Here is a 27648-nt window from a genome sequence, read left to right as displayed (position 1 = left end):
TATGTTGAGGCAAAGAATTTACCTTTTTTATTTCAGGTATTTCAGGACACATTTCTAAAGAAAATACAGTCGTAGCCAAGGCTGATGAAATAGTTTAAAATCCCAATATTTGTTTTATTTCACAACAGTGATGTTTGAACCAGCATTTTCAACAGGTTTCTCCCTCATACAGTATTATGAAATAAAAAAGAAAAACATTTCAAAGTAAAAGCATTATAAAAGCAAACAACATGAACAAAATACATCGCTGGTCACGATATACAATTGACCTTTTAAAATCCTGTGATTGTCTCAGCGCTGTAGTATTAGTCCAGCCTCACAGATAAGATTTTTGGAAACCTGATGTTTTAAACCGATGTGGACCAGGAACATGCAAACGTCTGACTAATCCTTATTTCTCTGGAAACCATGACGTTTGTTGAATACAATAAACAAGAGAAGACCCGTTGTAATAAAACATGCAGTATGAGAAATAACTATAAAAACATTAACATGGTACAATAGTGTAAGAAAACCGCTCTCTTTAAGGCACTATGACAAAAAGTACAATGTTGTGTAGAAATAGATGACACAAGCATCATTACCTTAGTCTGTTTTAAGAAACCGAGTCAATAAAAATAAATCAATGTGCTACAAACCTTTCACCGATGCACTGATCTTTCTGAGCAAGAGGACAGTCTATTGCAAATCTGTTACACTTAAAGACAAACCATAAAATGCTTTTTCCAGTTGGGCAACATCGTCAAACTAAATTCTTCTTTTCAAAATCCAGTTGAAGTCCGTTTACGCCTCCCATTCAAATGGCACTTGAGTTACGAGTTTAAGAAAATACAGTCTACTTGATTTAGTCGACAGCAAATATCTATTTTAAAGGCAAAGCGGCACCTATGCCCTATAGACCGATTTCGTCATCAAACTCATCTTCAAACGTGTAGCCCCGTCCCTCCTCCTCCTCTGAATCAGTCTCTGAGTGGCAGCTGTCGACCCTCCTCCGGTCCAGCGCGGTGACTCCTTCGTACTCTGAGCTGTGCGACGACGCCGGACTGGGAGGCAGATCCACTTTGTGGTTGTTGAACTCCGTTTCGACCACCGCGCCGTCAGCCCTCGTCGGACTGCGGCACGCCGACTGATCCTCGTCCTGGAAGTCGACCCCCTGACCCTCCTCCTCTTCAGACGCCCGCCGTATTATCTCCTCGCGTTTGTCACTGAATCGTACTTTTGGCCGCGAGCCCTTTTGCTTGATCCCGTTCGCATCCGGCGTCCTGCCGTCTCCCACCTGGTCTCCATCCAACCCAGCCGAGTTCCTCCCGTTCAGCTCGTTCTGCGTGTTCAAGCGCATGTCCACGCGCCCTTTTCCCTGGTTGGTTTCCACCAAGGACGTGCCACTTTTGGGATGGAGCACGCCCTCCTCGTCGCAGTCCAACCCCAGACCGTCCATCACCCCAAGCACGTCTCCCAGCATGGACGGGCCGAGATCCAGGTCCAGGTCAAACGAAGACACCGACTCAGAGTGCTGGAGCTCATGGTTCTGAGGGCTTCCCGGACCATCCGTGTACAGCTCGCCGCGGTCGACGGCCACCTGAAGGTCGGCGGTCGGGCTCGTGCCCGGACTCTCGGGCTCGGGGCTGGCGGAGCCCGGGCCGAGGGTGGACAGGAAGGAGGTGTCCCCGAAGGCGTCGCCCCCTCTCCCGATGTGCATGGTGTGGCGAAAGTCTCCCAGCGGGGCTGAGATCATGGTGGGGTCCAGGCGAGGCGCCCGGGTGCTTTTGTGCAGCGGCATGACTGTGTGCAGATGGGAGGAACACGGGGAGAAAGAGGGATGAAACAGGGAGACGATTCATAAATACGCCGGAGCCGCAGCACGGCGGGACGATGAGACGGGGCAGTGTCAACACCTCGCCATGTTGTGCAATATCGCCGGGCAGCGATGAGCACTTTGGCACCGGCGTGGCTGTGAAGGCCGTGCTGAGACTTGTACTTGAAACACACTCGTGCAACGTTAGCACATACTTTTCTCTGGCCTCGGGGTGTGTGCGGATAAAAACAAGTAGCTTTCTACACAAAAAGTGTAACTGGGTCTACAGCATCAAAGGCATCGATCTCTGCTACTTTCAGTGGTTGTCTAAATTGAGGGAGAAAAAAAAGCTCAGAAATTTGAATTATTTAGCCAATAATTACTCCACACGTTTGATAATGAATGACGATTTCTTGATCGACGTCATATGTGGTAAACCAGAATTTACATTGTGTGTGTGTGTGTGTGTGTGTGTGTGTGTCAGATTTGGGAGGGGAAGGGGCTTACTTACAGGCCCACACCAGCCCTCAAGACTTTCCAATGACGTTTTAATTGGGGGACTTATAATATGATTTTACTGAAATACATCAGTACGATGAGCACGCGCGGGTCACACTCAGTGACAAAGCCGCGGGAACGTTTCGCATCCATGTTAAACTTCACGATCCGCGGAAAAAACAGCGACGCGGACACTTTGAAAGTGGAGAAAAACTTACCTCTAAAGGTGATATTCTGCTCTTTGCTCGGCTCGCTGCTCGCTTCCCCACTTTTTCATCTGGCTTTCTGACTTTCGTCTTTCTCTCTTGTTCTCGCCGTCGTTGGTCCGTGTGAGCTTTTCTGTGTGTGTGTGTGTGCGTGTGCGTGTGTGTGTGTGTGTGTGTTTCCAAAGGGATGGGCAGCGCCGCGAGGAAGTGACGCGTCGTTACTGGGAGCTCTGGATCAAAGTATCGGTGGACTCCGCCGGACTCTCCGTTAAAGAGGAACCGGACCATAAATAGTTTTAATTATTTGGGTTTCATTTGTTTAAATGGGATACGGCTGTTGTCATGTTCTATGTTTGTTTATTATGAGCAACATGAAAAGTCCAACATGTGTTGGTGGCAACTCACATTAGTTCCTGCAGAAGATGTTAATCCTCCCACAATGATGGTATATTTAAATAAATAAAAATAATTTTATTAAACAGCTGAGGACTGGACTTTTAAACAAAGTACTGCATAAATGTTTGTGAGTTTAAACTAAACTATTGCACTAAGCACGTGGGCCATTTTAACAAAACATAAATCCCCAAAGACGATAAAGACAATGTACAAACAATTACATAAACCGACATCGAAAAGATTTTTCAAGCCAAAGTGAGTTCAGTTCAGCACATTTCATTTCATACCGACATTCTCCCAAAGGGTTTGACATATGGTGGAATGCTGTCAGTGAGGTTAAACCAACGCACCACTTAGGCAATAGCGTATTTGTTCTTGTTGCACAATCAATTCACACATTTATAACCCGTTCATTCCCTCATGTAACCAACAAGTCCACTTTAAAACAGCAGGAGAGAGTGTGTGTGTGTGGGGGGGGGGGGGGGGGGGGGGGGGGGGGGTTGCTATTCTATTTATCCAGCTTCCTCTCCTGGGTTAAAGAAACAAGCATTACCAAGGACCAGGTATTCAAACAATGGGCTGGGTAGAGGGTCATTGTTTGTGAGATTTTGTCACAAATGCTTGACATATTTATGTGATGGTGTAGCAGACAAGCCAACAATAGGGACACGTCATTCACTCAGCAGCCACATGATGTAATTTACTGTCATAAATGGTCTGGGAATTACGTTACTTTTTTATTTATTTGTAAGGGGCGCATCCTCATAGCGGGTTGGACAATGTCCACAAATTTAGACATTTATTAATTGTATTGTGGGGACTCCAAGAGGAAAGCATTGAATTCTCTTCAACATCATAATATTCATTATCAGCATTTAAGGGGCAATTTAATTTCAATTCTAAAAAAGTAAGAAATGGCAAAAGAGGATCTTTAAAAGGATTAAAAATATATTTGTGATTAATTCTGTTAATTACTGCTTAAACTATTATATATACTATTGAATCATACAACAGATTAAAAAAAAAAAATCCACTCAACAGATAGGCCTGTATGGAGGAGGTGTGGGACAGATTGTCTGACAGGATGTGACTCCCCTCTCTGTAATACTATCACTATCTCACACACACACACACACACACACACACACACACACACACGCACACACACACACACACACACACACACACACACACACACACACACACACACACACATATACTGCAACATGTGGCTTCACAGCAGGGTAAGAGGACAAACTGATATATAAAATGTAAAAGCATGTATAATATCTATACATATTAAAGTAAAAAAGAATAATTTGTGTAGTTTATCAGGCAAATAACACATATAGGTGTGCAACCAAAGATGGTCAATTAAAGTGTATAATGTTTTTCTCAATGATCTCATGTTGGCAACACCTGATATGTAGAGTGGTAATTGGGAATATGCTGATCATTAATGTATCCTAATACACAATATAATACACATACTATCTATAATCACCCCAATAATGTTTTATTTTATTCTTTTCACTGCTAAGTTCAGCAAGGAACTATTGAGAAAAGTTTTCCTGTATTTCGTCGATCAGGCGCTACAATCATTTATTGAAAGGCCCCTCGAGCTGAAACGTTAAACCGGAATTAGATCGGAATTAGTCGGTAGGGGGCGATGAGGAGGCGACGATCACACGGGGACGAGCTTCGCCTGACAGGATGTACCCCGGGCAACAAAACACGTCACGAAATGACGTCTCCTGACTTGGCCAGTTTTACTGAGCTGCCATTTTGTCTCTCCGCTGCCTGGTCAGAGAAGTTTGGAGTCAACGAAGAACGACGGAATGCGAATGTTCACCGCACTCGTTAATTTATACATTTATATTAATAACGGTCGATTAAAGGTTGGCTTGTTTGGCAAGCTCGGTATTTGCGGCAGCCGGGGCCGATTGCTCCCCTGATCCGTTGATCGTCGTGTCAGATTTAATCTTGTTTACGTGTTTTTGCTTTAGCAGGAGAGCTAACGACGTTAGCCAGCTAGCTTAGCTAGCGATCCACTGCCCAAGCGTTAGCTCTCAACGCCAGCCGCCGTCTGTGACGAAATGGCGGCCAACACGACCCAAGCGAACCCAACAACAAACTGGTAGGTCACATTTTGAGCTACAAAGAACACACAATACTCGGGGCGGATTAAATAGTTGCACAACAACGTTATTAAAACCTGTATGTACGGTATGACGGTTATAGCTCGGTTGGCAGTGATATCTCACTATTCGCCTAGCTGAGCTGTGTTGACAAGCGTTAGCATAACGTATCGTTACGCCCTAAGTGAATTAACCTAGTAACAAATGACTAACCTGTTAGCTGTTTAACGTTACCATTTTCCATTCATGTCGTTGGTTGTAACTGACCGTATGTTTTGGGACGAAATATTCTGGGGGAAAAAAGTTAACATAAACGTTAGTAAGATTGACGCTACTTTCCAAATTTAGACTTTATGTAGCGATGATTAACAACTTAACGTTAGTTAGTGTACGGTTAACCGTAACAAGTTAGTTGGCTTAAGTTAAATAAGACAAGCCAACTGCTGGGTAAACCCCATTGAGCCTATTGCAAACGTTTAGACAGGTTGCGTTACATTTTTTTGGTTTTACGTACAGACAGAAAGCAAAATATATTTTTAATAAGTCATTCATGTTTTGTTTTTTTACAATGTTAATCTCGCCATTGGTCGATATCTTTTTTAAATTGTGTTAACGATACTTAAGCTGGTGGATTTGAAGCTTGTGCAGAAGTAAAGTGTTGAAAGGTCTAACGTCGTTGTGCTCTGGTTGGTCGCAGGTCCTACGGTGCAGCGTCAGAGGGCCACATTCACGAGAACCCAGAATGGGAGAAGGCAAGACAAGCACTCGCGTCTATTAACAAGAGCCAGAGCTCTGCTAAGGCGGCACAAGCCAACCGGACAGCCGCGGCAGAGGTGTGTCTCTATGTTTATCAAACCTGCCGCTTTCAATTCATCTCCGGGGATCTTCTAACAACTTCTAACAATTGTATCTATCGCAATTAAAAGATCTCCTGACTACATTAAAATACAACGTTAGCAGAAGATGTCTACATACTGGTCATATGGCTTCTTCCTTATTTCTTTGTAAAAATACAGTACTCCTTTGGTAACAATGGTGTAGGAATTGTAAGTAATTAGTGCCTGAAATGGCAAACGGATGTTTGGATATGTAAGTTGTGGAAAACAGGATCCGTTTAACTCGTGGTTTGTAAGTACTTTCCTCAAACATTCTGTTTGTCTTTTCTTCTAGCGTTGACCTGTCTGGTTCCTCTATCTATCTATCTATCTATCCTCTATTGGGTAATCTAAATAACACATCTATTTGTTCACCTGTCTCATTTCAGGCCGGCCAGTTTCAGCCAGTGGTGACTGACTCTGCTGCAATTCAGCAACAGCAGCAGCAACCGTACTATCCGTGGTATCAACAAACTCAGCAATACCCTGGATACACGTACCCCTATAATTACTACTACCCCATGAATCCAGTAAGTACAAAAGTCCATTTCTTCTTCTCTGAATGTAAATAACGTCAAAACAAACAATGCACTTGCGTTCTATACTGTGCGCTGCAATGCTTGCTTATCTGTTCCTCCCAAATCAACATCTGATGCTGTGAGATGATTTTACAATAACATGAGTTTCTCTCTATGTCCAGTATGGAGCAGCATATCCATCAAATCAGTATGGTGCACCCCAAGGGCCTTACCCGGGAACTCCCCCCTCTAACGGACAGGTACGTAATAATCATTTTCTAGCCTATAGTGACATCACATGTATAGTAGCAGTTCACAACATTTATGGTTCGGGATGTACCTCTGCTTTGGGCTCAAGACTCACATGTACAGCAATGAAGCAACGCATAAAAGAAGACTATTCTTTTTCAAAATTCAACAGTGGCAAATTGGTACAATGTGGGTACGCTGAAAAGGGTGCACACACACAGGATGTGCTGTTCTCTAATGACAACAACAGACATAAAGGCTGAACTTCGACTCTACTTTATCTTTATTTAGTGTGCATTTATGTAGCTTAAATGTTCCTCCTTTTTTAAAAAGTTCCTAAAATTGTTATTTTCCATCTTCCTTTTTATAGCCTCCTCCAGTGCCGGGAATGGAAGACCAGTCCACTGGCTACCAGTCTCAATCACAACCTCCCCCCCCTGCCACTCCCCAGGCCCCCCAGAGCCCGACCACCTCAGAGAACCCCCCTCCGCCCCCACAGATCCCTCCCCCACCCAACTCCCAGTACCCCCCATCTCCATCACAAAATGCCTACAGCGCAAATAACTCCATGCAATACCCTCCCAGTGACTCCAACCAAATGCCAGTCTACAATCATTCCCAGGGAAGGAACAACTATGGACAGGGCTTCCAGCCACAGAACAACTATCAGACCTCTCAGAACGCCTCGCAGCAGCAGGGCCAGTATGTGCCAGGGCTTGGCAGAGGAGAGGCCAACAAAAACAAAAACCAGAAACAAGGACAGCAACTTTGGCACCGCATGAAACGTAAGATTTGCTCTGTTGTGAAGTAGCTGACATCCATACCAACCAGTGAGCTCTGTGTTTGTTTATTGACCAATCGGGCGCATTCCTTTTGGAAGAAGTGTGCGATTTAGAATATGAACATGGGACCAACGTCATGGTTCTACAGTGTGAAACCGTATATATCCAGATTATTTTATTCAAAGAAGTTCTGTTATCTGTTCTGTGTATCTCTGTACAGACTGACTAGTGGTTATTTTGTTATGGTTGTAGAAGGCTGCAAAGAAGGAAGAAAGTGTTTGTGTAAATTTCTTAATCATATGCCTCTCTGTCACAGAGGCCCCTGGAGCGGCTTCAGTCAAGTTCAATATTCACAAGAGGCCCTATTCGGTTCAGGGGGCTCCAATGTCAAATCAGGCTTTCCCGCCAGGCGAGCAGCCGCAGCAGCAGTCAGGAATGAATCCAGCTCCTTCCTCACCTTCCGATTCTGCCAGTCCTGCACCCGGAGGGGCTCAGACGCGGTGAGAACTAGTTTTCGTATCCTATTTAAAAAAAAAAAGGCAGCCAGTGAATGATAAGTGGACTGAGAATGCTTTCTCAACAGGCCCCAGGACTGGCCGCAAGCCATGAAGGAATATGTGCAGCGCTGTTTTACAGCCTGTGAGACGGAAGAAGACAAAGATCGTACCGAGAAGGTGCTGAAGGAGGTGCTGCAGGACCGGCTGAAGGATGGCTCTGCTTACACTATTGATTGGACTCGTGAACCACTGCCAGAGTGAGTTTAGAAAGTCCATTAGTGTGTTGTTAATACTTGGGGTCATCCAAGTTCTGAGATTTCACGTTGAACGTTGCAGATTTACAATATATTGATGTGGTTTTCTCTGAGTTACATTTTTGTGTTCGTTTTTAGTTACATTGCTGCGATAAAGCTTGATTTACTTAATCTGCTTATTTTGATCTGTAAAGTTGCGGATTGTGACTTGGGGCTTATTTTAAAAAATATATTTTTGCAGACTCAAGATGAAGCCATCGCGTTGGGAAGCCGTTCAGTCCCAGAGGACCTTGGATGGTTCAGTTAGCCACGGTGGAGGTGCGTTAGCTGCATCTTCCAGAGGCAGGGGTACTGCACACAGATTGGGCCACTACCGGAATATATTTTCACAGAGGAGTCCATCTTCGAGTTCCTCCCGCTCCTCCTCTCGCTCTCCGTCCCCGTCCCACGGCCGTCACAGAGACCGCAGCAACCAGAGGCACAAGCGCAGGTAGGAAACCAGTTCCCTGTCATTTCTTTGGTGGCGGTGGGCCTCTATTTTAAATTTTATTTTTTAATGTTTTTTTGTCTGTGCTATCAGTGATTCTGGCTCACAGTCAGACAGCAGCATCTCCAGCGACCTCCGACCTCAGTTGTCACGTCGAAGTCAGAGAGGCGCGCGTGGCCGTGGTAATGACAGGGATAGAGGTCGAGGGGAGCGCGGCCGGGGAAGAGGAGGAAAATCCAACAGAGGAAGGAGGTAAATAAATGCAACCATCTCATCAGGCCCCTGCTGTTCTCATCAACCACTGTTCTTTAAGAAGACTTGCTACTTGATTTGCTCTGACATAATGTTGTTTTGTAAACAACCGTTTAACTTGTTCACCCAGAAACATGGACGACTCCAACGCAGCCGTTGGAAAGAAGAGGAAAGGTGGCAATGCTGGTCTGGATTTCCATGACCCCAACAGAGAAGCCAAGAAGCAGAGCCGAGCAGCTCGTTTCCACAAGCAGCTCCGCTCGGAGCCCCTGGTTCTCTCCATCAATTCCCTGGACTTGCCTGACGGAACGCAGGAAGGCCTCAGTTGGGAGGACTGTCCCATCGTGGGAACATGCCAGGACATCACCAAGTCCTATCTGAGGCTCACCTGTGCCCCGGACCCCTCCACCGTGCGCCCGGTGCATGTAAGTTGTGTCCTTTTGTCGGCCTGTTGTGTATGCTCCGGATTATAGTCTTAGAATAATGTGTAGGCTTTTTGAGTTCCATCACTGTTGTTTTCGCTGGATTTTTTAGCATACTAAGCAAAATTGCATAATGCAATGTAGAAGGAAGACATGATGTATGATGAAACACTTTCTACGTCTCAGAAGACAGACTTTGATCTTTTTCTAAATGTTTTTTCCCAGGTCCTGAGAAAATCTTTGCAGATTGTGAAAGTCCACTGGAAGACCCACCAGGACTACACCTACGCCTGTGAACAGATGAAGTCCATACGACAGGATCTCACGGTTAGTGATTATGAGCAGTCATAATCGTCCCTTGTTTTTCCATCTTTTTCAATTTGGTTGTTTTGTTAATGTCTTTTCCTGTCATGCAGGTCCAAGGAGTTCGTACCGAGTTCACAGTGGAAGTGTACGAGTGTCACGCACGCATTGCCCTGGAAAAGGTGAACGAGGGTTTCCGTTTGATGAACGTTGAAGTGGCTGCAATTGACGGCAGTACACGTTGTAATGCTAACTGAATGTTTGTCTTCAGGGGGACCACGAAGAGTTCAACCAGTGCCAGACCCAGCTGAAGGCCCTGTACAAGGACAACCCCTCAGAAAACCTCGGAGAGTTTACAGCATATAGATTAATGTATTACATCTTCACTAAGAACTCTGGAGGTATGATCGCACCGTTTTGCTTTTCAGCCGTGTTTACACGTCGTCGTCCTCTCTTCCCTTAATACTTAATCTTTCTCCGCTGGACTTCCCTTCCAGATCTGACCACCGAGTTGGTCTACTTGACCCCAGCGCTGCGGGCAGATAGTTGTGTGGCTCATGCCCTCGCCCTCCGTGCTGCCTGGGCATTGGGAAACTATCGCCGCTTCTTCAAGCTGTACCAGGAAGCCCCTCGTATGGCTTCGTACCTAATTGACAAGTTTGTAGAGAGGGAAAGAAAGGTTGCACTTCGGGCCATAGTTAAAACGTAAGTACAGTTTCCGACGGTTTGCACATTCGGGTCCTCACCTAATGGCCTCATAACTAATGAGGTTTAAATTTCTCTTGTCTTCTGCAGGTTCAGGCCTGACTTGCCAGTGCAGTATGTGCAGTCCAATCTGGGCTTCCCTTGTTTAGACTCCTGTATGGCCTTCCTTACTGGGCTAGGTGTCTCCTTCTACCCTTGTGACCCCCATAAGATAGACTGCAAAGCCAGCTCAGCCGCTTTGGCTGCTTGCTGATGAGGGGGGGTGGAGGGGAGTAGTGCCAATAAGGGAGCCGCTAAGGGGTCGTCACGGATCCTCACACATTCACTGTACTGCACTTCAGACACCGTAGCCTGTTCAAAGAGGGTAGTTTGGAAACTAACAACTGTAGAAGACCCTTGTAGAACGACACGTGCCAGCTTCAGATTTCAGATGCAACTTCTGACACTCGGATAAAATTTCACTCAAATATTGTAGGTTAGCCTGATGCCCGAGTTCTCTCACCACATTGGTCAGGACAGTTTAGATGTGGGATTAGCATGTAGTCTCAGCATTTCGAGGCCCAGAAGTCACAGAACCAGATCATTGAGGCCCCTCCCCCGACCTCATGGTCTCTTCCTTAACCGCCATCAGATGTCAAAGCTAACAGTGTTCTGTTATGTTTTTTCCTTCCTCAAGTCAACAGCTCCAAGATCTGAAGATTCAAGCCTCCTCTACTGAACGCGAAATACAAACCGCTGTTCCTCAAGTCACTTATCCAGCTCTCTCCTGTTTGACAACAAGCCAACTTTACATATGCCCCTTAGAGACTGTGAGCCAACGTGCTGAGAAGATTCCAGCAGTTTGCCTGAAGGAGGAAGAAGGTGAAGAGGAGGTGGTGGTTTGTATATTCTGTCCTACGCCTGGTTCCCTGGAGGTGTCTGCAGATAGCTGTGCCTCTTCTGCCTCGTACGGAAAGCAAATGGCCTTTTTTAACGGAGCGATGGACTGAAGTCTCAGGTCTGCTTCCTGATTTCATGAAGCGGTATCCATTCGCCGGTCAAATTCATGAAATAATTGGCCATTTCTGGGGGGGGGGAGAAGTCTCAACCTGACGAGCATTGACTTTTTGCGCAATAAAGAATATAGGCCAGTGTTCTTCATCAAGGTGACCTCCTCACTCCTCCCGTCGCGTCCGAGCCGAGGCTCCTCCGTCTCCAGAGTCCAAGCGGCCAGAGGCACCGAGGGAATCCGCCTCCCATCGTCCCCCCGGTCACGAGTCCCGGCTGCGCCCGGAATCCAGCCGACCCCGCCTGCTCTCCGCGTTGTCCGTCTCCACTTCACCAGCTGTTTAGCCAAAGAAACAATGGCAGCTAATCTGCCATCTCTAAATACAGCGGGAGGTGAAGTCGGGGAGCGTCTGCGCACCGGCGACAAGGAATACCAATGAGTGGTTTGTATGCTGCACCCGGCTGGTAAGCGAAAGGGACTTCTCTGGAAGGAGGTGGATGGCGGCACAGCAGAGATGCTGCCTCACACTACTTCTGTGTTAAATGTGATGCGTCTCGTGCAGTATTTGCCTCGTAAAACGATTTATATCTGCAGGTTGATATTAGACTGGTGAATTGAGTAGAAATCCATTTGACAATATCCCCAAAGTGGCGACACCGGAATTTACTGCACATATACTTGTGCAGTCTGAATATCGTATGTTATAGAATTTGAAATTAGTTAATGACATTAATGACATTAATGTTATAAAGAGGGCCGTTAAAGTCGAATGAAGACAAGTGTTTTAACATCCATTTCACAGTAGTAGTGACAAAAAATGCAATTTTAGACTGTTTACGCATTACGTTAACTTCTCTGACAATTGTTCTACTGTCCACCATGATCTATAATTTGAATCCTTATTTAAGACAATTGTGCAGAAATTGAAAACACAGATTGATATCATTCCTTTTTTATATATATATATATACACACAAACGGTGTTACCACTGTAGAAACATTGAGCTGGGGGTATTTAGGAATCCCCTGAACGCGAGTGTGCAGGCTGGACAAGTTAAATGTTTATTGCAAAGAATATATTTGTAAATATTGTATCATACTGCTGTGATTTCTTTTCAATTAGGGAGTTAGGGTGAGTTTTTTTTTTTTACACACGGGTAAGTGTGAAATATATATTTATTTTTTTTCTGGATTTTGCAAAACTCATGTGAAAAGTAAAGTTCAACGCAGACCGGTCCGGGTTAGATTGTGTTCTATGTCTTCATCATCATCATCATCAGAGTGGATTTATTGATTTTTTTTTTTGCCAGTACAGCATGAAAATATTTGCAGTGGCAGGGGATATTGTGCACAATTTCAAAGTGGTAAAAGAAATATGGTTGTTAAATGGTCCCATTGGACGCAAAGTGTTGGCAGATTGTCCCATGCAAAACCCACACACACATCAATAGATATGTATCCATATAGATACATCTCTGACAATAGGAGCACTGTTGCCACACACATCATTTTAACACCTTCCATAAAGTGATAAGTGAGCATCATGCTGACGAAATACGCATACTAACCTGACTGTCATTTTGTTAGAGAAACTGTTCTGTTGTTCCAGCAATCATTTTGTAACGACAAAAACCTCAACATGTTTTCTTTCTTTCCCCTTCATGCACCTGGTCCCGTCTTCTCTGCTCTTCCCTCCCCTCAGTCCCCAAACCTTTTCTCTCACACGCCACCAGAGCTCTGGTTCCTCGGCTCGCAGCACTGCAGCTCTGCAGGAGCGAGACGATAAGCGGGCGACCCGCCTCCAGACGCCAGCCGGAGAGGGTGAATTGTGAGCGATCCCAAGTCTTGGTTTGACCGGCTCACTTTGAAGCCTCTCAGCTGATGAAATACATGGGAGCCTTCCACCATGAAATGTGGAAAATGTTGATGTTGCTGCTAACCCAAATATTAGAAATGTCTGTGTGATGTGATACTTTAATTGATAATAATTGATGTGTGATTATTGACAAAGTCCTCCTGTGCTGGTTTCTGTGTGTTCAGATGCATTTATACTTTTGGAAATTTCCCTTCAGCCGTTCGCTGCAAAAATGTCACTTAAGATTATTATTATTTTTTTTAATCCTTTTTTCAATATTTGGGATTAATTTGGCCGGTGTTTGTTTTGATGGACAGAAAAGCTAGAGTTAGTTAGTCACAGTCAACCGTATATTTGATCGAAAATGTGTCTGGGCATACAGAAAACGTTGACCTCAAAATTCACCAACATCTTAGTTTCTTTTTTTAATATCCTTAGTCGTCTTTAGGCAAAGTTTCTTATGTGACCAGTGCTGCGGCCGCTCCCATTCTAAGAGATGACCTGTTTAGTTTCCTATGTAAATTTGCCTAATCGATGGTTGTCTGTTGCCTTTTGGTTTGCGTCCATGTAAGACTCGTACACACCTGGTTGACGTGTGTGCATCTGTCTCAGGTCTTCAGCATTGATACAGCCATGGATATTCCCCTCACATTTTATTGTTTTATTTCTTAGATCCACCCACGATGACTAACAATGCAACTTTTTCATTTTGGATGTTTGGTTTTTCCTCTCCGATGCCTGAGTCATGTTTTCAGTATTTTATTTGCTCCCATGTTGCTGTGTACCTCCCATCAGTCTTTGTAGCTCCTTCCTCGATATTTACTGGTAGAACTCCTCATGTCCCGCCCCTCTGCCGTGTTCATTACCCGTCATTCAAATTAGCCTCTTCTCTGTTCTCACTTTCTCTCATTTACCTTCCCCGCATGCTGTCCTTTTCTGCGCTCTCCTACAACCCTCTAACCAGTATTTGTTCTTCATTCTTCTCTTTTCCTCTTGTGTTGAGTATGTTTGTGGCTGTTTGCCGTGTGCAATGAGTCACTCTCGCTAGTAAGTATTAAACAGCGTCTGAACGGCTTGAGTAGTTTATGTTGCTCACTAACAAACTAAAGCTGAAGGTTTATCTGCAATGCCTCCTCCCTATCTACAGATCCGACCCGATAAACTGCCATTTTGTAAATACTGTGTGTGCGTGTGTGTATATATATATTTTTTGAAAAAATCTAATAAACTTGAAGTACAAAGTGCATCCAGTGATTTTTTTTTTTCACGGTGGGAGATTTCCATTCACATATTTATCTGATTGGATTCTACAAAAACACAAGCTGATCAAGCAAGAGAAAAGGGTTCAAGTTCTTCATGGACTTTTTATTCTCATGTCATATATTCCTAAAAACTGTTCGGTTACGTCCTCCAATGACAGTGGTTCTTCATGTTTGCAGCTTTGATTGGCATTTTTATTGAGCTATAACACAACATCAGATACTTTGAGTAATTGGAAAAGAAAAGGTCGGATAATTCAGGAGTGTTAAAGAATTGAGTGGAGAAAAATGTAAAACTGCATGAAATTTGTTAGAATGAGTTCATGCATTCAAATTTGAAAGGGACATTTACACAAATAGGAAAGAACAGTGGGAAAATTTCTATTGAAGTTGATAATTTTAACAACTAAAACAAAAAACGTATGCCTCTAAATACGACCGTTTTGTAGTTCGTTGATGTAATACAATGGTACGAAATTAATACAGGAAATATGTTTTTAGCAAACTAGCTGTTAGAGAAACCTTTTAAAAAGAAAAAAGTTACTGCTTATAAAAGAGGAGCAAAACTAGCTAAAAATTCTAGACATAAAGAAGACAGAACTGAGCACTGACATGCAAAGAGAAAAAAGATATGAAGAAGAAAAGTGAGATAGTCATAAGCAAAGATTAGTTATTTGGGCAGAAAAGTTCAAAAGCAAGAATAAGATGAATTAGAATGGTACAACTACACCTATCGGTTACTTTTATATTTAAATTCCAATCAATCACAAGTCTTTGAGACTTGAGCAGCTTAGAACAAAAACAACCCAAAGACATAGACGACAGTTTCTCTAAGAAAGATTGAAAAATGTTATGAATAAATAAAGGGCAGAAGAGGAAAAGAGAGAAAATAGTTTTATTAAGAGGTAACAATCAAACACAGCAGAAAAGACTGCAACAGAAACAAAGAGAAGAAGAAATGATCAATACAAGTCAAGAAGTTATTCAACAGCTCTCAGTGAGGAAGGACAGAGAAGAATCTCAAAAGGCCGTGAAATAAGGAACCAGGAGTTTCGACAGAACAGAGAAGGACACTTGAGCAGTGAGCACTTTGTGACGTACTGATTAAAATACTTCTGCTACCTTGAATTAGCATTAATGGACAGAAAGAGAGAAGAGAACTATCTGCAGAATCAGAGAACACAAGCAGGGAAATCAACAGGGGATTAATAAAGATCGCTGTATTAAAAGGGAAATATGTTTGAGAGGTAGATTGTTAGAGATGCAAACAAACAAAATGAAATTCCAAACTACATCCAGACAAAGATGGTTCTGCTGTTTGTGATGCTGATACCAGTGTCTCCTGGTTGAGCCGCAAACTGAACAATATTTATGTGTTCCCTCACTCATATGCACACACACACACACACACACACACACACACACACACACAGATGTTTTAAATATTGAAATAATACTCATTCAACATTGTACAAACTTTTTCTAGTAACTAACTTTCCGCCATTGACTCACAAAAAATTCATTCTCACAGTATTTATCTCCAACCTGCGACGTGTCAGCCAACATCGGTACTCTTTAAAATCAGAAAACAAGAAATCCTCTAAAGGTTTTCAGCGTCTGTCTATACGTTACGCACCCAGCATCCTCTCTCAGACGCCAAGTGCTTGTCAGCGGACCGGACGATGGGTCCTACACTATTTACATCAGTCTGTTCAGTCTCTCTTTGGTTGTGACGGAGGCAGGAAACTAAAACAATTTCCACATTTTCCAACGACCTCACAATCGGCCCTGAGGTGTCCGTGGACCAGCCGCTCCCAGAGTTAAAAAGAGACGTCCTCCCCCCGGGGTGGCTCAGTACGGGGTGAAGCGGTTATATCCTCCTCTGTACAAACTGGCCTGCAGACAGAAGCGTTGTGCCCGGTGTGACCAGGGTCGGCTGTGAAGTGTGTAACAAGAGCGCTCTGTGTGTTTGGACTCGACTCACCATCGTACCGACTCCGTATGTCGCTGTTGGTCCAACTGAGTGGTGGTAGGGATCCGCAGCTGTGGCGTAAATGCGTCCGTATCTGCTCAAAGACACCAGGAGCAGATGTGAGTGTCAAATGCCAGAGCTCGGGTTGTGGAAAAGCTACTAGCTGCTCTGTCATTGTCATTTTTCAACCGTTCGCCGTTCATAATCCCCCGATTTTCATTTTCCGCGTGTGCAAACTGTCTTGGTGGGGGAAAGCGCTCTCCAAGGGTCTTTCTAGTTGACCTTTTACTGTTTTCATGGTTTTAAGGATCCATAGAGTAAAACTCTTTGAGGCAAACCTTCGTATTTAGACCAAAGACCTAGTTTAGAAATAAACTTGCACTCTGGTATAAATCCCACTATTTAGGAAGGACTTCCTGACCTTTAAAGCCATCGCAGCAGCACTAAAAGCTGATTTGAAATCTGTTTGTCTGCCTACCCGTCGCTGTAGGTCGCCGTGGCAGCGGATGCTGATTGAGCCATTCTGTAAGCTGCCGGATAGCCTCCCTGCAATGAAAGAAATAACATCACATGAATACAACTACGGCCGTTTTAAATCACATTTAGGTAGTAAACAAGTACAGCTACTTACATAGACCTCTGCTCCGTACAGCCCCTCCTGATATACCATCCTGATCAACACGATTGAAACAGCATTAGGGCCTTAAAGCAGGGAGTGAATGTAATGTATACACATGGCAGGGTATTACCCAGGGAAGCCGGGCACAGCGGTGGGTGCGGCCGCAGCGGAGCGGATGGTGTTGTAGACGGCTCGGCCGCGGCCACGCAGCGCGGAGCCCCGGTAGGCCAGCGTGGGCGTTGGCACGGGATACGGGAAGCTGGCGACTAAAGAAAGGATGACGACAAACAGTGGGAAGAGTGAAGAGTGGCGACACACCTCTGGTCTCGTCGCAATAAGGCAGCAGTTTCACGAAGAAGACGTCACCTGTGTAGAGTTCAGGTGCGTACATCGCCCCCATCACAGGGTTGATCTTCCATCCAGAAGCTACACAGAAAAGGAGGATACGCTTGTCAGGAGACACCCGGAATCCTTCAGCGCACAAAGGCACGAGGGCGAAAGTGAACGAGGGGTCTTACTTGAAATGTCTGCATTCACCAGAGGAGTCTGAGGCTTTTTGGTAACAACTCTTGCAGTGGCGTTATTGACCTGGCGAGACGGAGAAATGGAAGAAAGGCAACGATTAAGGAGAAGTAAGCGTGATATTCATTATGGAGACCTAAATGACGAATTCTCCCTCACCTCAATCTTTCTCCCCTCCACGATCGTCCCGTTGAGCTTTTCTCTTGCTCGGTCGGCCTCACTTGCACTCTCGAAGGTGACAAATCCAAAGCCCTGCGGGTCATGGTATATTTTAGATTCTGTTTTTGTTCATTAAAGGTTCCAGCTCTGATGATTCTGTGGCGCTCACCTTGGACCCCCTCTCATTGAAGATTATTTCTACATCAAGGATCTTCCCAAATTGCTAGAAATGTGAGAATAAGTACATTGGGTGACTATAACCCAACGGATAGAAACAAATCTGTTCATTTTATTCGTACGACATCGTATCAATGCATTTGGGACACTGGCTGATACTGAGAAATTCGTACCCCAAACATCTGGCGGAGGTCCGGGTCTCTGAAGCGGAACGGGATGTTGGAGACGTGCAGGCGCTTCGGTTGGGCCTTACTTGACCCCTCCTCATCACTTCCACTTCCCGCTCCGCCCCCCGATGACACCGACACGCTCAGAGACTGGGGGTCAGAGGTCAAAGGGGCCAAAACGTCCTCCTGACAGGGTGAGAGGGTGAAAATAGGAGGAGAGCAAAGGAGCACAGGGGAAAGATGACAAATTGATGGGAAGGAAGAGGAAGTGAAAGAACGAACACAAACAGAAAGACGCAAATGAGTATGAATGAGATGAGAATAGGTGAGAAGAAAAAACGGAGAGAGGGCATCAGTAGGAAAACAAAGAAAGAAAGAGAAAGAAATGAAAATAATATAAAGTCAATTCAGGGAACAAATAGGTCAACATTTGATAATGACGTTCTGTTTGGTAAACAGTTCAGTCGTGTAAGCATCACATGGCATTAGGCACAAATCATTTTCATGGAGTGATTCAAACCAAAGGTCAAAGAGCATTCAGCAACCAGTGTTCCTTCTCAGGCAAATGTGAGGAGGCAGGAAAGGAATCCATTTTAGTGAGGCTTTGTCTTTGAATACATGCCTGTGGGACAGTATAAAGACTGATGCACTGTACAATATCAATAAGGATTATACATCTGACACTCAAACTACCTATGTTCACTCAAGCTGTGGCAAAGAGAATTACAGCAAATGTAAGATCCCCTGAAAAGCAAAAATGACTTTAACTGAGTCCTTGTTATCTAAGCAGTTGTAATAGTTTAAACATACAGTAATATCCAACTAAATAAATTGGCCTCATGCAGAAAAATCCAAGTACTAATGTGCCAAAACTAAAACATTCATTATCCCACAATGCACCACGATGCTGGTGTGTGCACGTGTCATCATCAACCAAGAGATAAATGTTAAATATATGTTTTAAGACAAATTAATAAGTCCAAACAAGAAAGTGAGAGTAAAAAAAGTCTGCAGGAAAAGAAAATACAGTGAGCTTCAGCAGTGAGAGCCAGAGGAGGAGCAGAGAGAGATCAAAACTGTACGTTCCACAAGGGTCAGTCTGGGGTCACGGTGCTGCTTTTCTGCCAAGGGTTAAAGGTCACTTATCAAGGGGCGCATAATTAATAAATTGGTGATGAGAAAAGGGAACAGAGACACATTCACACAAAGGAGCGTTTTTTACAAAGACAAATGCACACAGGCCACTGGATTACACAACACTGGCCATGGCTAACTACTGCAGATTACCGCATCCACACACACACACACACACACACACACACACACACACACACACACACAGCCCAGACAGGGTACAGACGAGGGGAGACAGGAGGGGGGTGAGGTGGGTGGTGGTGTCATGTCACGATGCAGAATTGTGTTTCTCGACCTGAGCGATATTTCAGAGGGGGTCAGGGGGGTCATCTGGTCAGCCTCCCACTTTGACCCCCTCCCTCCATGGCGACGTCTCAACTTTCCCACCGAAAATCAGCACAGACCCGAGTATGTCAGGGATTCTAGTAATGAAATATATAGATGGGGCCACAAAACACCATTCATGAGAGCAGGGAGAGAAATGTTTTGCGGCAGGACACAAAGGATTTTACAGAAACGCTGATGATCGGCAAGTACAATGTTAACCAGTGTGTGGTTCAGTATGTGGATAAACTGACAATAAGATGAATGTGTTATTATGCTGATGGCTCACAATAATGTTAGTTTTGCATGTATTTGGAAATGTCGCAGGATTAACAAAGTGATTAGAATTGATCCTCCAGGGACCTTGAATTTCTGGAGCAAAGTCCAACCCAAAAATTGCTACCCTGGAATCAAAAGATTTTAGTAAATATTTTGGAACAATTTAATTTTGATGGTGTCATGAATCTGACTGAACGGGAAGATGTTGTCACTTAAATAGGAAAACAAGACATTACAGACAGTTACAGACATAATGGCATGTTGAGAAGATTCTTTTTTGCATTGAAATAAAACAATACAAATTCTTTCAATTCCATTTCGCAACATTAAAACTTAATCCCTCGATTGCAAATCTATGAGATTTGATCAAATGAACCACAAAAACTCTCTAACTGTTATCCGTCGATATCATCACCAAACGTCACGGCCATAATCCCGAAAGGGGATCTGGTTTATCGCCTGCTAAATAAGACACCCAGGAGACAGAAAAGTGGAGATTTATTTTCAACAATAAATGCCGCTGCTCACTCTGAGAGCGAGCGACATTCCCGTACATGGACACAACGTTGGCAGCGGCTCTCTAAATATAGAAGGACACTCTATCTGGTCGAGCTCCCCTGATAGAACTTGCGGATGTTCTACCTGAAGCGGCCGGGGTTTCCTGTAACATTTACTCACTGAGGGTCACATTTCAAACTGTCCTCACCGTGTTACTGGACGTCAGAGCCTCCGCCCCCTCCAGCTGGGGCCCCTGATACACTCTGAGCTGCGGATGCTCGGGGTACTCTGCACTGTGGTGTGCGGAGGTGAAATCAAGGGGTGGCAGTCTGCTCGCGGACGTCGGTGGCCCTTGACCGGGAGGAGGGTAGGAGGGCGGCGGGGCGTAGACCTGAGACAGGGCGGGGTCCACGCTGCCGGGGCCGGCCTCCTGGGAGGGGCCCCCCTGCGGTGTGGGGAGAGAGGGAGGCAGGAATGAGCCTCACAGGGTGTCAGAGGTGTAAACGGACTCACCGGCGTGTTGTCACAACTTCATGCTTGTTTTGGACTAAAATTAAAAAGACCATTTGTGAAAACAAACATTTACCGTTACCGAACTTTTCCGTATTTCCACTTTCCACGACTATAATTTTTACTGCTGCACAACAGCTTAGAAGCAAAGATTATACATTCTAATCCATCTGTATTTATTGGTCACTGTAATTAAATCAATTTATGATATTAAGCCTCACCTTTAACAGCTGCATTAAAGTTCTACACATTCATGTATCAATATTAATACACCAATAATTTAACAAGAAGCAAGAAAGTGCAATTTCCTCAAATAAGCCAATTTACAATTTGCTATAGATGAGTTGCGTTATAAGTACAATTTAAGTGCTACAATTTGTTAGTCTTTTAGTCGAGGTAGAGTCTGAAGAGGTGTGTCTTTAGTTTGCGGCAGAAGATAGAATACTTTGTTAATGACTTAACGGGGAAGATTACAGATCATTTTACCTTAATTTAATTATTTTATTTTAAGGCCTGGTCACTACAGTCTAATTTCGGTCGAATCACACAATAAAACTAACTAAACTAACAACCACCTCATACAGCGCCGATACAAGTTTAATGTACCATGAGTTACAAGCTAAAAGCATTGTCTTACCTTGTTAATGCATTCCTCAATCTCTGATGCATTTTCCAACAACTGCTGCATCTTTTAATGTTGCTGACCACCCGCCTACCGCACCATGAGTGCTACTCATCCACCAATCAAATCAAATGATCTCCGGGGCATAAGAGACGCCACACCAGCTGTGGTCATCTGTAACTGTCAATCACCTCAACCCCCGCCCGCACTTTCTATTAAAACACACACACACACGCTGCAGAAAGAGCTGTTTCCCCAAGATGAGCTATTTGTGCAAGTAAATGGTGACGGTTGACTGCAGGGATACCACGTTTGATACGCCAACGTACCTTTCAGTCTTTTTAAATCACAATTCTTTAAAAATATTACCCAACCGCTGTACTGGAAAAGGTTCTTTCCTTCTTTTCACTGTAATTGTTCGGAAAAAAATGTTGTCAATGTTTTAAGTGGTTATGAAAAAATGATGAAAACAACACTACAGCCAGCAGCTGCCTGGTTAGCTTAGCTTAGCATAAAGACAGGAGAAAACAGTTAGCCTGATCTTTCATGAATGATGACGAAATGCATGTCGATAGATGAGCGTTAAATGTGCTGGTAGGTTGATTTTGTTCAACGTTAGAAAGGGCCAGGCTGCCTCCCTGTTATCAGTGATCACTAGATTCTGGTGTTGGTGCCTTAATAAATGAACAGATCTTCCGCTTCTCCACATATTTCCCTGAAGGTTGAACATTTCCCCCAACTGAACATTTTTCTATTGTAGTGTTAATATGTCCACCTAATTTAAAGTTCATATGAGGATTTGCGTATGCAAACATGCAAAATGCAACAAGTTTGGCATCCCTCATTTCATTTACTCTCATATCTCTGGGACAAATTAAAGATATAAAGACAGTGTGCAATAAAGGAAGAATTGGAGGCGGAATGGTTGAATATGGGTCAAATGCTTGAGCCAAGTTATCAAACTTCAAACACTGGAATGTCAGAATTACAGTTCATCAAGGCCCCTTTAATATGTCCTGTTTTTAAAGTCAGCTTTTTACAATCCAACAGACTGTTTACCAGAGGTTCGACTGAACCGAACCGTTTATTGGATCAGAGTGTGAGTTTGCTTCAGACTCACTGGCAGCTCGGTCACAGCTGAGCGTCAAGCTAAACGCTAACGTCAACATGTTAATATTCTCAAGGACAATGTTAAAATGCAGATGTTAAGCGGGTACAATCGCAGTCTTTGCTTAAAGAACAGCGAATGTTGATACGATCCTTATTTTTAGCGCTGGAGGCCGGGGGGGCGTTTACCAAACGTCATGGCGACAGTGGTTGTTGGGACGTTTCACGCACACCCAAAGTCCATCCAAACTCGTTGAGATATTTAAGTTTGGACCAAAGTTTATTATTGTAATGCTTGTTAAATCACACTATAACAGATTGTAACAGATTTTACAGGTTGCGTAGTTTTCGCTTCGTTTTGTTTCATTTTCGTTCTGCAACACGTTTCCAAACTTGTCAACACTAAGGTTGTCTGTATTGCGTCCCATTTATCGCAGGAAACAGCCTGACTGCCTCCACCGTCCTCAAAGATAAAATAAAAATAAAAAGTCAAGATAAGACAATCTTTGAGATGTCGCGACCACTCTTTGTAATCCCTCAGACTGTCACTGACAGCCTCTGCCTAATAAAGTATTACAGTCCCCCCTCCCCCCTGCAGGCGTCTTTGGATTTCCATTTGTTCCCTCTTTCTCTCGTCTCCCCCCTTAGCTGTCACTTAGGGGTCAAAGGTCAATGGCTCTGAGCCAGGTGCCTGCTGGGACAGCTGCCACAGGATTTACACACACGGACGATACTAAACTGCGGATGTGGCCTTTTAGTGCCGGCCAAGTTACAAATGTAAGTGAACATGAAGCTCGTTTAGTGAAACTAAATATCAGTTTCTCCGGCCTTTCGTTGTTGCCATCTTGAAGGTTATTTCTATTATATTCTAACGGACATTTCTAGGCATTCGTCAAATGGCAAGAAGGATGTTGGAGAGACGGAATGCAAAGCTGATAAAGTGATAAAAGACCCTGAGCAGATTTTAGAATTAAACTCTTCACACAAATGTGTTGCTTTATCCATGCAAATGTTTTTGAAATAAAACCTTTGGAAATAAAACTCAAGTCGCAAAAGTTCTGATTGCTTTGGAGAAGAAACTCAACCGCAAGACCTTGAACGTATATTTTTGGTCCCCTCCAAAATGTACCTCTCTCTTCTCAAATTACCACATCAATCTAACCACTAAGTAAAAGAATACATGTGAATATTGTGCTTGGGCAGCTAAAAACGTAAATGTACATCAGGCAGGTTAACACACATTGGGAGAGTAGAGTGCAGAAAACAGGAGAGGTAACAGAATCTCCGCCTGTCATTATCTGCTCAGGAGAGGAGGGCTAAAAATATAGCTGGTGTGAAGCACAGAGACAAGGTAGAGAGATACCAGATGCATCGTGGCATTAATGGTATGTCAGGGACACACACACACACACACACACACACACACAAACACACACACACTTGTACTGCTTGCTGGCATCACTGAAACCAGCAGACTAAAGATAACCCCTAATGTGTCCTTACTATTAAAAAACTAATTAATTATAGTCCTTTGGTTTCCTCTTGGGAATTAAATGTTTTCTTCCACTATGGTCTTGATGGCTTAGCCACAGTGACGTTCATTTCTAACTTACAATAGAAAGCTAAATATAGTCCTTAAAAAACAAGCCTATCCGCTTCTTAAATTTGGAGAATTTGCTAATTTGTTAAACTCTTTTTATTTTGTGATTGTAAAAAGGTGTTCCCAACTTTTAGTCACATGTCAACAATGGATTAAGAAATGGTGATTTGTTAACAAGCACAAACTTATTCAACTATGGATTTTATTGGAATTTGCATTGATATAATGTCACATTATTCACAACCCCTTAATGGTCACCTTATAAAGTCTCGCAAACTGGACATTTGATGACGCAGGGTGGTGAAGACAACGATCTATGTGAGAGTAAATGAAGGAGCGTTTTACCTGAACTAGGCTGGGGTAGCATGTGGTGGTCTGTGGGTAGACGGGGAGTCCGTAAGGCTGCAGAATCACAGTGGGTGAGGAGAGCATGGCCCAAAAACCACGCACAAGGAAGGAGGGAAAGGTAGAAGATGGGATGAAAAGGAGATCGGGGGAAAAAAGGAAGGGTTACTCTGAAGGCAGGAGAGCAGGCGATGAGGAAAAGAGAAGAAAAAATCGGAACAGGAGAAAGCAAGATCCACGAGGGTGAGGGAAAGATGGTTTGAGACTCTTTTTAACCTCACAGATGAGTCATGGAATAAAAAAACGATAAAAGTCCACAAAAAAATGTCCTGTCCAGATTAGACTGTGTACAGAACAGAGAAAGAGAAAGCAAGTGAGCCTCTGTGTGTCCATCAGTTGATTACGCAGCCTGACAGACAGAAACACATGCAGAGGGTCCCATTTCAGAGCTATATAAATAGTCCCTCATGTCCTTCTCTCCGTGTTTACCACCTTACCACCCTCACTCTTAAACATGCTGTCATGCAAGATTTTACGCCACATGTTACACACTTATAACAGCTCATTCAACAGTGTGTCAGACCTCTGAATAGGCTGCAAAGCAGTTGATTTTCACTCCTTTTGCAACGTTACTCTTAGTCATGCGCTCCACCAGCTAAACATCTGTCATAACTTTATGTTATTGGCCCATGTGACTTCATGACGTGTACTGATACACACATGTCTGCGGACACGTGTGAGCACTCACACGCGTTTATTCGATGTCCGTGTTGTCAGCTGTTTGACCAACAGAGGGCAGTAGGTCCGGCGATTGTGTTTCCGTTCCGCTAGCAGCGGTGCATTGTGGGACTTGTATACCTCCGGCGCCGCTGCTATAAATTGACGGGAGCTTCCTCTACACATTCTCTTTCCTGCGCTGGCCTGAGCGAAGCAGGTAAGAGCTCGAGCTAGCGCACGCATTCACCAGCATTTAGGCCTAGGTCACTTTTACATGCCTTCACAGGCAGTTAAAAGGAAGCTAGTTTTATCGGTGAATTTGTCCTTTAATCAACCAACGTATGATTTAGTAATGGCGGTTTTCCTAGTTTAGCGCTAGCGTTAATTCAGCTATGCTAGAGCTAGCTTGTCGCAGTGAGCAACGTGCTGCAGCTGCGGCCTAGTCGTAGGTTTGACCAGTAACACTAAGTATTTTTTCATTAACTGGTTTTTACTTTTAAATCACGTTAGTCCTGGTTACTCTGTAACGTTGCATAACATACGGTTTTAGACAAGTGCAGAGGGAGATGTTAGCCTTACTGTAAAGATATAGCTAACGTTAACTATGGTCAGCACGGTTTGGATTTAAACTTGACGTTAATTGTGTTGGACCAGTCCTTTAACAGCGCACGCTACTTTCATAGCATTTTGCACTACATTCTTAAATAAGTAATTTGGCACCAACTCAAAGGGTCTTAATAATACTACAAAGTTCCCGTCTGTTATATACTTGTTTGAATACCGTATCAACATAATGTCTGATGTTGCAGGCACTGAAAAGCCGCCATGCCCGTTGCCAGGAGTTGGGTTTGTCGCAAGACTTACGTCACCCCTCGCCGTCCATTCGAGAAGTCCCGACTCGACCAGGAGTTGAAACTCATTGGTAAGCTGCCCTTTCGCTAACCTTGTACAAGATATCCTTTTTTTAAACTAGACCTCATTTGAGTTTACTTTTTAATCTTCATTAAAGGCGAGTATGGTCTGAGGAACAAGCGTGAGGTGTGGAGGGTCAAGTTCACTCTGGCCAAGATTCGCAAAGCCGCCAGAGAGCTCCTCACTCTTGATGAGAAGGACCCCAAGCGTCTGTTTGAAGGTATTTAAAGAATGAACACTGCTTCGAGCATCGTATTGGCCGATGATTAAAATAATCACTTATTCAGATTCTCTGTGGTGTCAAGAATTCCTCGTGAATGAGGCCAATACAGCAATTACACTCATTTTGCTTTATACACCTGTTCAGGATTCTAAGACCACTCCTGTGTGCTTTCCCAGGTAATGCTTTGCTCAGGCGTCTGGTGAGGATCGGTGTGCTGGACGAGGGTAAGATGAAGCTGGATTACATCCTCGGTCTGAAAGTTGAAGATTTCTTGGAGAGGAGGCTGCAGACTCAGGTCTTCAAGCTTGGACTTGCCAAGAGCATCCACCATGCTCGCGTCCTTATCCGCCAGAGGCACATTCGGTAAGCTCCAGACACCGGGGAACAGACCTCAAGTAATCCACGAGTCACAAGCTTGATGAGGGACTCGACAGAAACTCAATGCTTCCTCTTTCATCAGAGGACCATCAACATGAAACATTCTCAGCTGAGAACTGTTAAACATTTCAGCAAGGTCACTTCGGTATCAAAACCGTATACCTTGTAAGTAGAAATTGCCCAGAGCCAATCAAGCCACAGAGGGCTTGGACTGTGCCACTGTTGTGGTGTGGCTGTCAGGTAAGGTGATTGCACCTCGGGCAATTGTAGTTGTCCCTACAACTTGTAAAATGTACGAATCTGGCTTGTATAGAATTCCTTATCTAGACCACATAAATTTGGCTACAAAAAGCAACATTTGAATTGGATTATTTGAACTCTTGTCTGTCTTTGCAGCGTGCGCAAGCAGGTGGTGAACATCCCCTCCTTTGTGGTTCGCCTGGACAGCCAGAAGCACATCGACTTCTCTCTGAGGTCTCCATACGGCGGTGGACGTCCAGGCCGCGTCAAGAGAAAGAACGCCAAGAAGGGCCAGGCTGGAGCTGGAGGCGCTGATGACGAGGAGGAGGATTAAGAAGGATCTCCTCCAGGGACTGTCCTCTACAACCTGTTCTGTCAAATTTACAATAAAGCTTTGGTCTGACCAGAGAAATCATTTGTTGTTGGACGTTTTTTATATTCTGACTGTTGTGCTTCCGAAGCACTGTTTTCTGAACCTGGTCGCGTAAATTGGGGCATGATGATGGACATAAAAAGTAAACGTAAGGGATTCATTGTCAAATATATCTGATCATGACTTTGATCAACGTTGACTTTCAACCTATGTGCTTAATAATGGGCTGCTTTATTAGAACGTTTTGTAGTACTTGACTACACTAGCTGTATGTGATTCATTAACCACCTT

At 44.0% G+C, this 27648-nt stretch overlaps 4 protein-coding genes across 5 annotated transcripts; 2 read left to right on the top strand and 2 right to left on the bottom strand.

Annotated features, from left to right (window-relative positions):
• On the bottom strand, positions 1-2736 carry cdc42ep5 (CDC42 effector protein (Rho GTPase binding) 5). The gene is made up of 2 exons (XM_040166177.2): positions 2512-2736; positions 1-1782 (listed from the first exon to the last, which is right to left on the bottom strand). Exon 2 carries the CDS (start codon positions 1778-1780, stop codon positions 893-895), a length of 888 nt encoding a protein of 295 aa, XP_040022111.1. The 5' UTR covers positions 1781-1782; positions 2512-2736; the 3' UTR covers positions 1-892.
• A 1905-nt stretch (positions 2737-4641) lies between these two features.
• On the top strand, positions 4642-14466 carry leng8 (leukocyte receptor cluster (LRC) member 8). The gene is made up of 15 exons (XM_040166140.2): positions 4642-5032; positions 5731-5866; positions 6298-6438; positions 6609-6686; positions 7046-7460; positions 7774-7957; positions 8041-8211; positions 8450-8698; positions 8789-8947; positions 9078-9372; positions 9595-9696; positions 9786-9854; positions 9944-10073; positions 10170-10377; positions 10468-14466. The coding sequence occupies exons 1-15, from the start codon at positions 4992-4994 to the stop codon at positions 10628-10630; spliced, it is 2541 nt and encodes an 846-aa protein (XP_040022074.2). The 5' UTR covers positions 4642-4991; the 3' UTR covers positions 10631-14466.
• A 98-nt stretch (positions 14467-14564) lies between these two features.
• On the bottom strand, positions 14565-25210 carry rbfox1l (RNA binding fox-1 homolog 1, like). 2 transcript variants are annotated; one of them, XM_040166175.2, is made up of 12 exons: positions 24515-25210; positions 20539-20775; positions 18102-18281; positions 17921-17974; positions 17752-17844; positions 17589-17658; positions 17437-17496; positions 17201-17336; positions 17083-17122; positions 16930-16997; positions 16464-16545; positions 14565-16375 (listed from the first exon to the last, which is right to left on the bottom strand). In XM_040166175.2, exons 1-12 carry the CDS (start codon positions 24599-24601, stop codon positions 16331-16333), a joined length of 1152 nt encoding a protein of 383 aa, XP_040022109.1. In that variant the 5' UTR covers positions 24602-25210; the 3' UTR covers positions 14565-16330. The 2 variants fall into 2 exon arrangements, with proteins under 2 accessions (XP_040022109.1, XP_077951008.1); XM_078094882.1 differs by lacking the exon at positions 24515-25210 and adding an exon at positions 21478-21660.
• On the top strand, positions 25079-27396 carry rps9 (ribosomal protein S9). Its single transcript, XM_040166184.2, has 5 exons — positions 25079-25448; positions 26041-26153; positions 26241-26363; positions 26543-26729; positions 27141-27396. Exons 2-5 carry the CDS (start codon positions 26057-26059, stop codon positions 27316-27318), a joined length of 585 nt encoding a protein of 194 aa, XP_040022118.1. The 5' UTR covers positions 25079-25448; positions 26041-26056; the 3' UTR covers positions 27319-27396.
• The last annotated feature ends 252 nt before the right edge of the window (positions 27397-27648 follow it).

Source organism: Gasterosteus aculeatus, chromosome 20 (genome assembly GCF_964276395.1).
Source record: "Gasterosteus aculeatus chromosome 20, fGasAcu3.hap1.1, whole genome shotgun sequence".
NCBI lineage: Eukaryota > Metazoa > Chordata > Actinopteri > Perciformes > Gasterosteidae > Gasterosteus > Gasterosteus aculeatus.
The sequence above is the reverse complement of the archived record's forward strand: the minus strand, read 5'-3'. Positions and strand labels throughout refer to the sequence as shown.

Bases quoted from the DNA above. Each gene is read 5' to 3' on its own strand.
- rbfox1l (XM_040166175.2), bottom strand. From the start codon at position 24,601: ATGCTCTCCTCACCCACTGTGATTCTGCAGCCTTACGGACTCCCCGTC. The intron at 17,975-18,101 runs GTACGAATTTCT...TCACATTTCTAG, and splicing joins ACCTCCGCCAGATGTTTGGG to CAATTTGGGAAGATCCTTGA. The intron at 16,998-17,082 runs GTAAGTAGCTGT...CTTTCATTGCAG, and splicing joins TGTACGGAGCAGAGGTCTAT to GGAGGCTATCCGGCAGCTTA.
- leng8 (XM_040166140.2), top strand. From the start codon at position 4,992: ATGGCGGCCAACACGACCCAAGCGAACCCAACAACAAACTG. The intron at 6,439-6,608 runs GTAAGTACAAAA...CTCTATGTCCAG, and splicing joins ACTACTACCCCATGAATCCA to TATGGAGCAGCATATCCATC. The intron at 10,378-10,467 runs GTAAGTACAGTT...TGTCTTCTGCAG, and splicing joins CTTCGGGCCATAGTTAAAAC to GTTCAGGCCTGACTTGCCAG.
- rps9 (XM_040166184.2), top strand. From the start codon at position 26,057: ATGCCCGTTGCCAGGAGTTGGGTTTGTCGCAAGACTTACGTCACCCCT. The intron at 26,154-26,240 runs GTAAGCTGCCCT...TCTTCATTAAAG, and splicing joins CCAGGAGTTGAAACTCATTG to GCGAGTATGGTCTGAGGAAC. The intron at 26,730-27,140 runs GTAAGCTCCAGA...CTGTCTTTGCAG, and splicing joins ATCCGCCAGAGGCACATTCG to CGTGCGCAAGCAGGTGGTGA.
- cdc42ep5 (XM_040166177.2), bottom strand. From the start codon at position 1,780: ATGCCGCTGCACAAAAGCACCCGGGCGCCTCGCCTGGACCCCACCATG.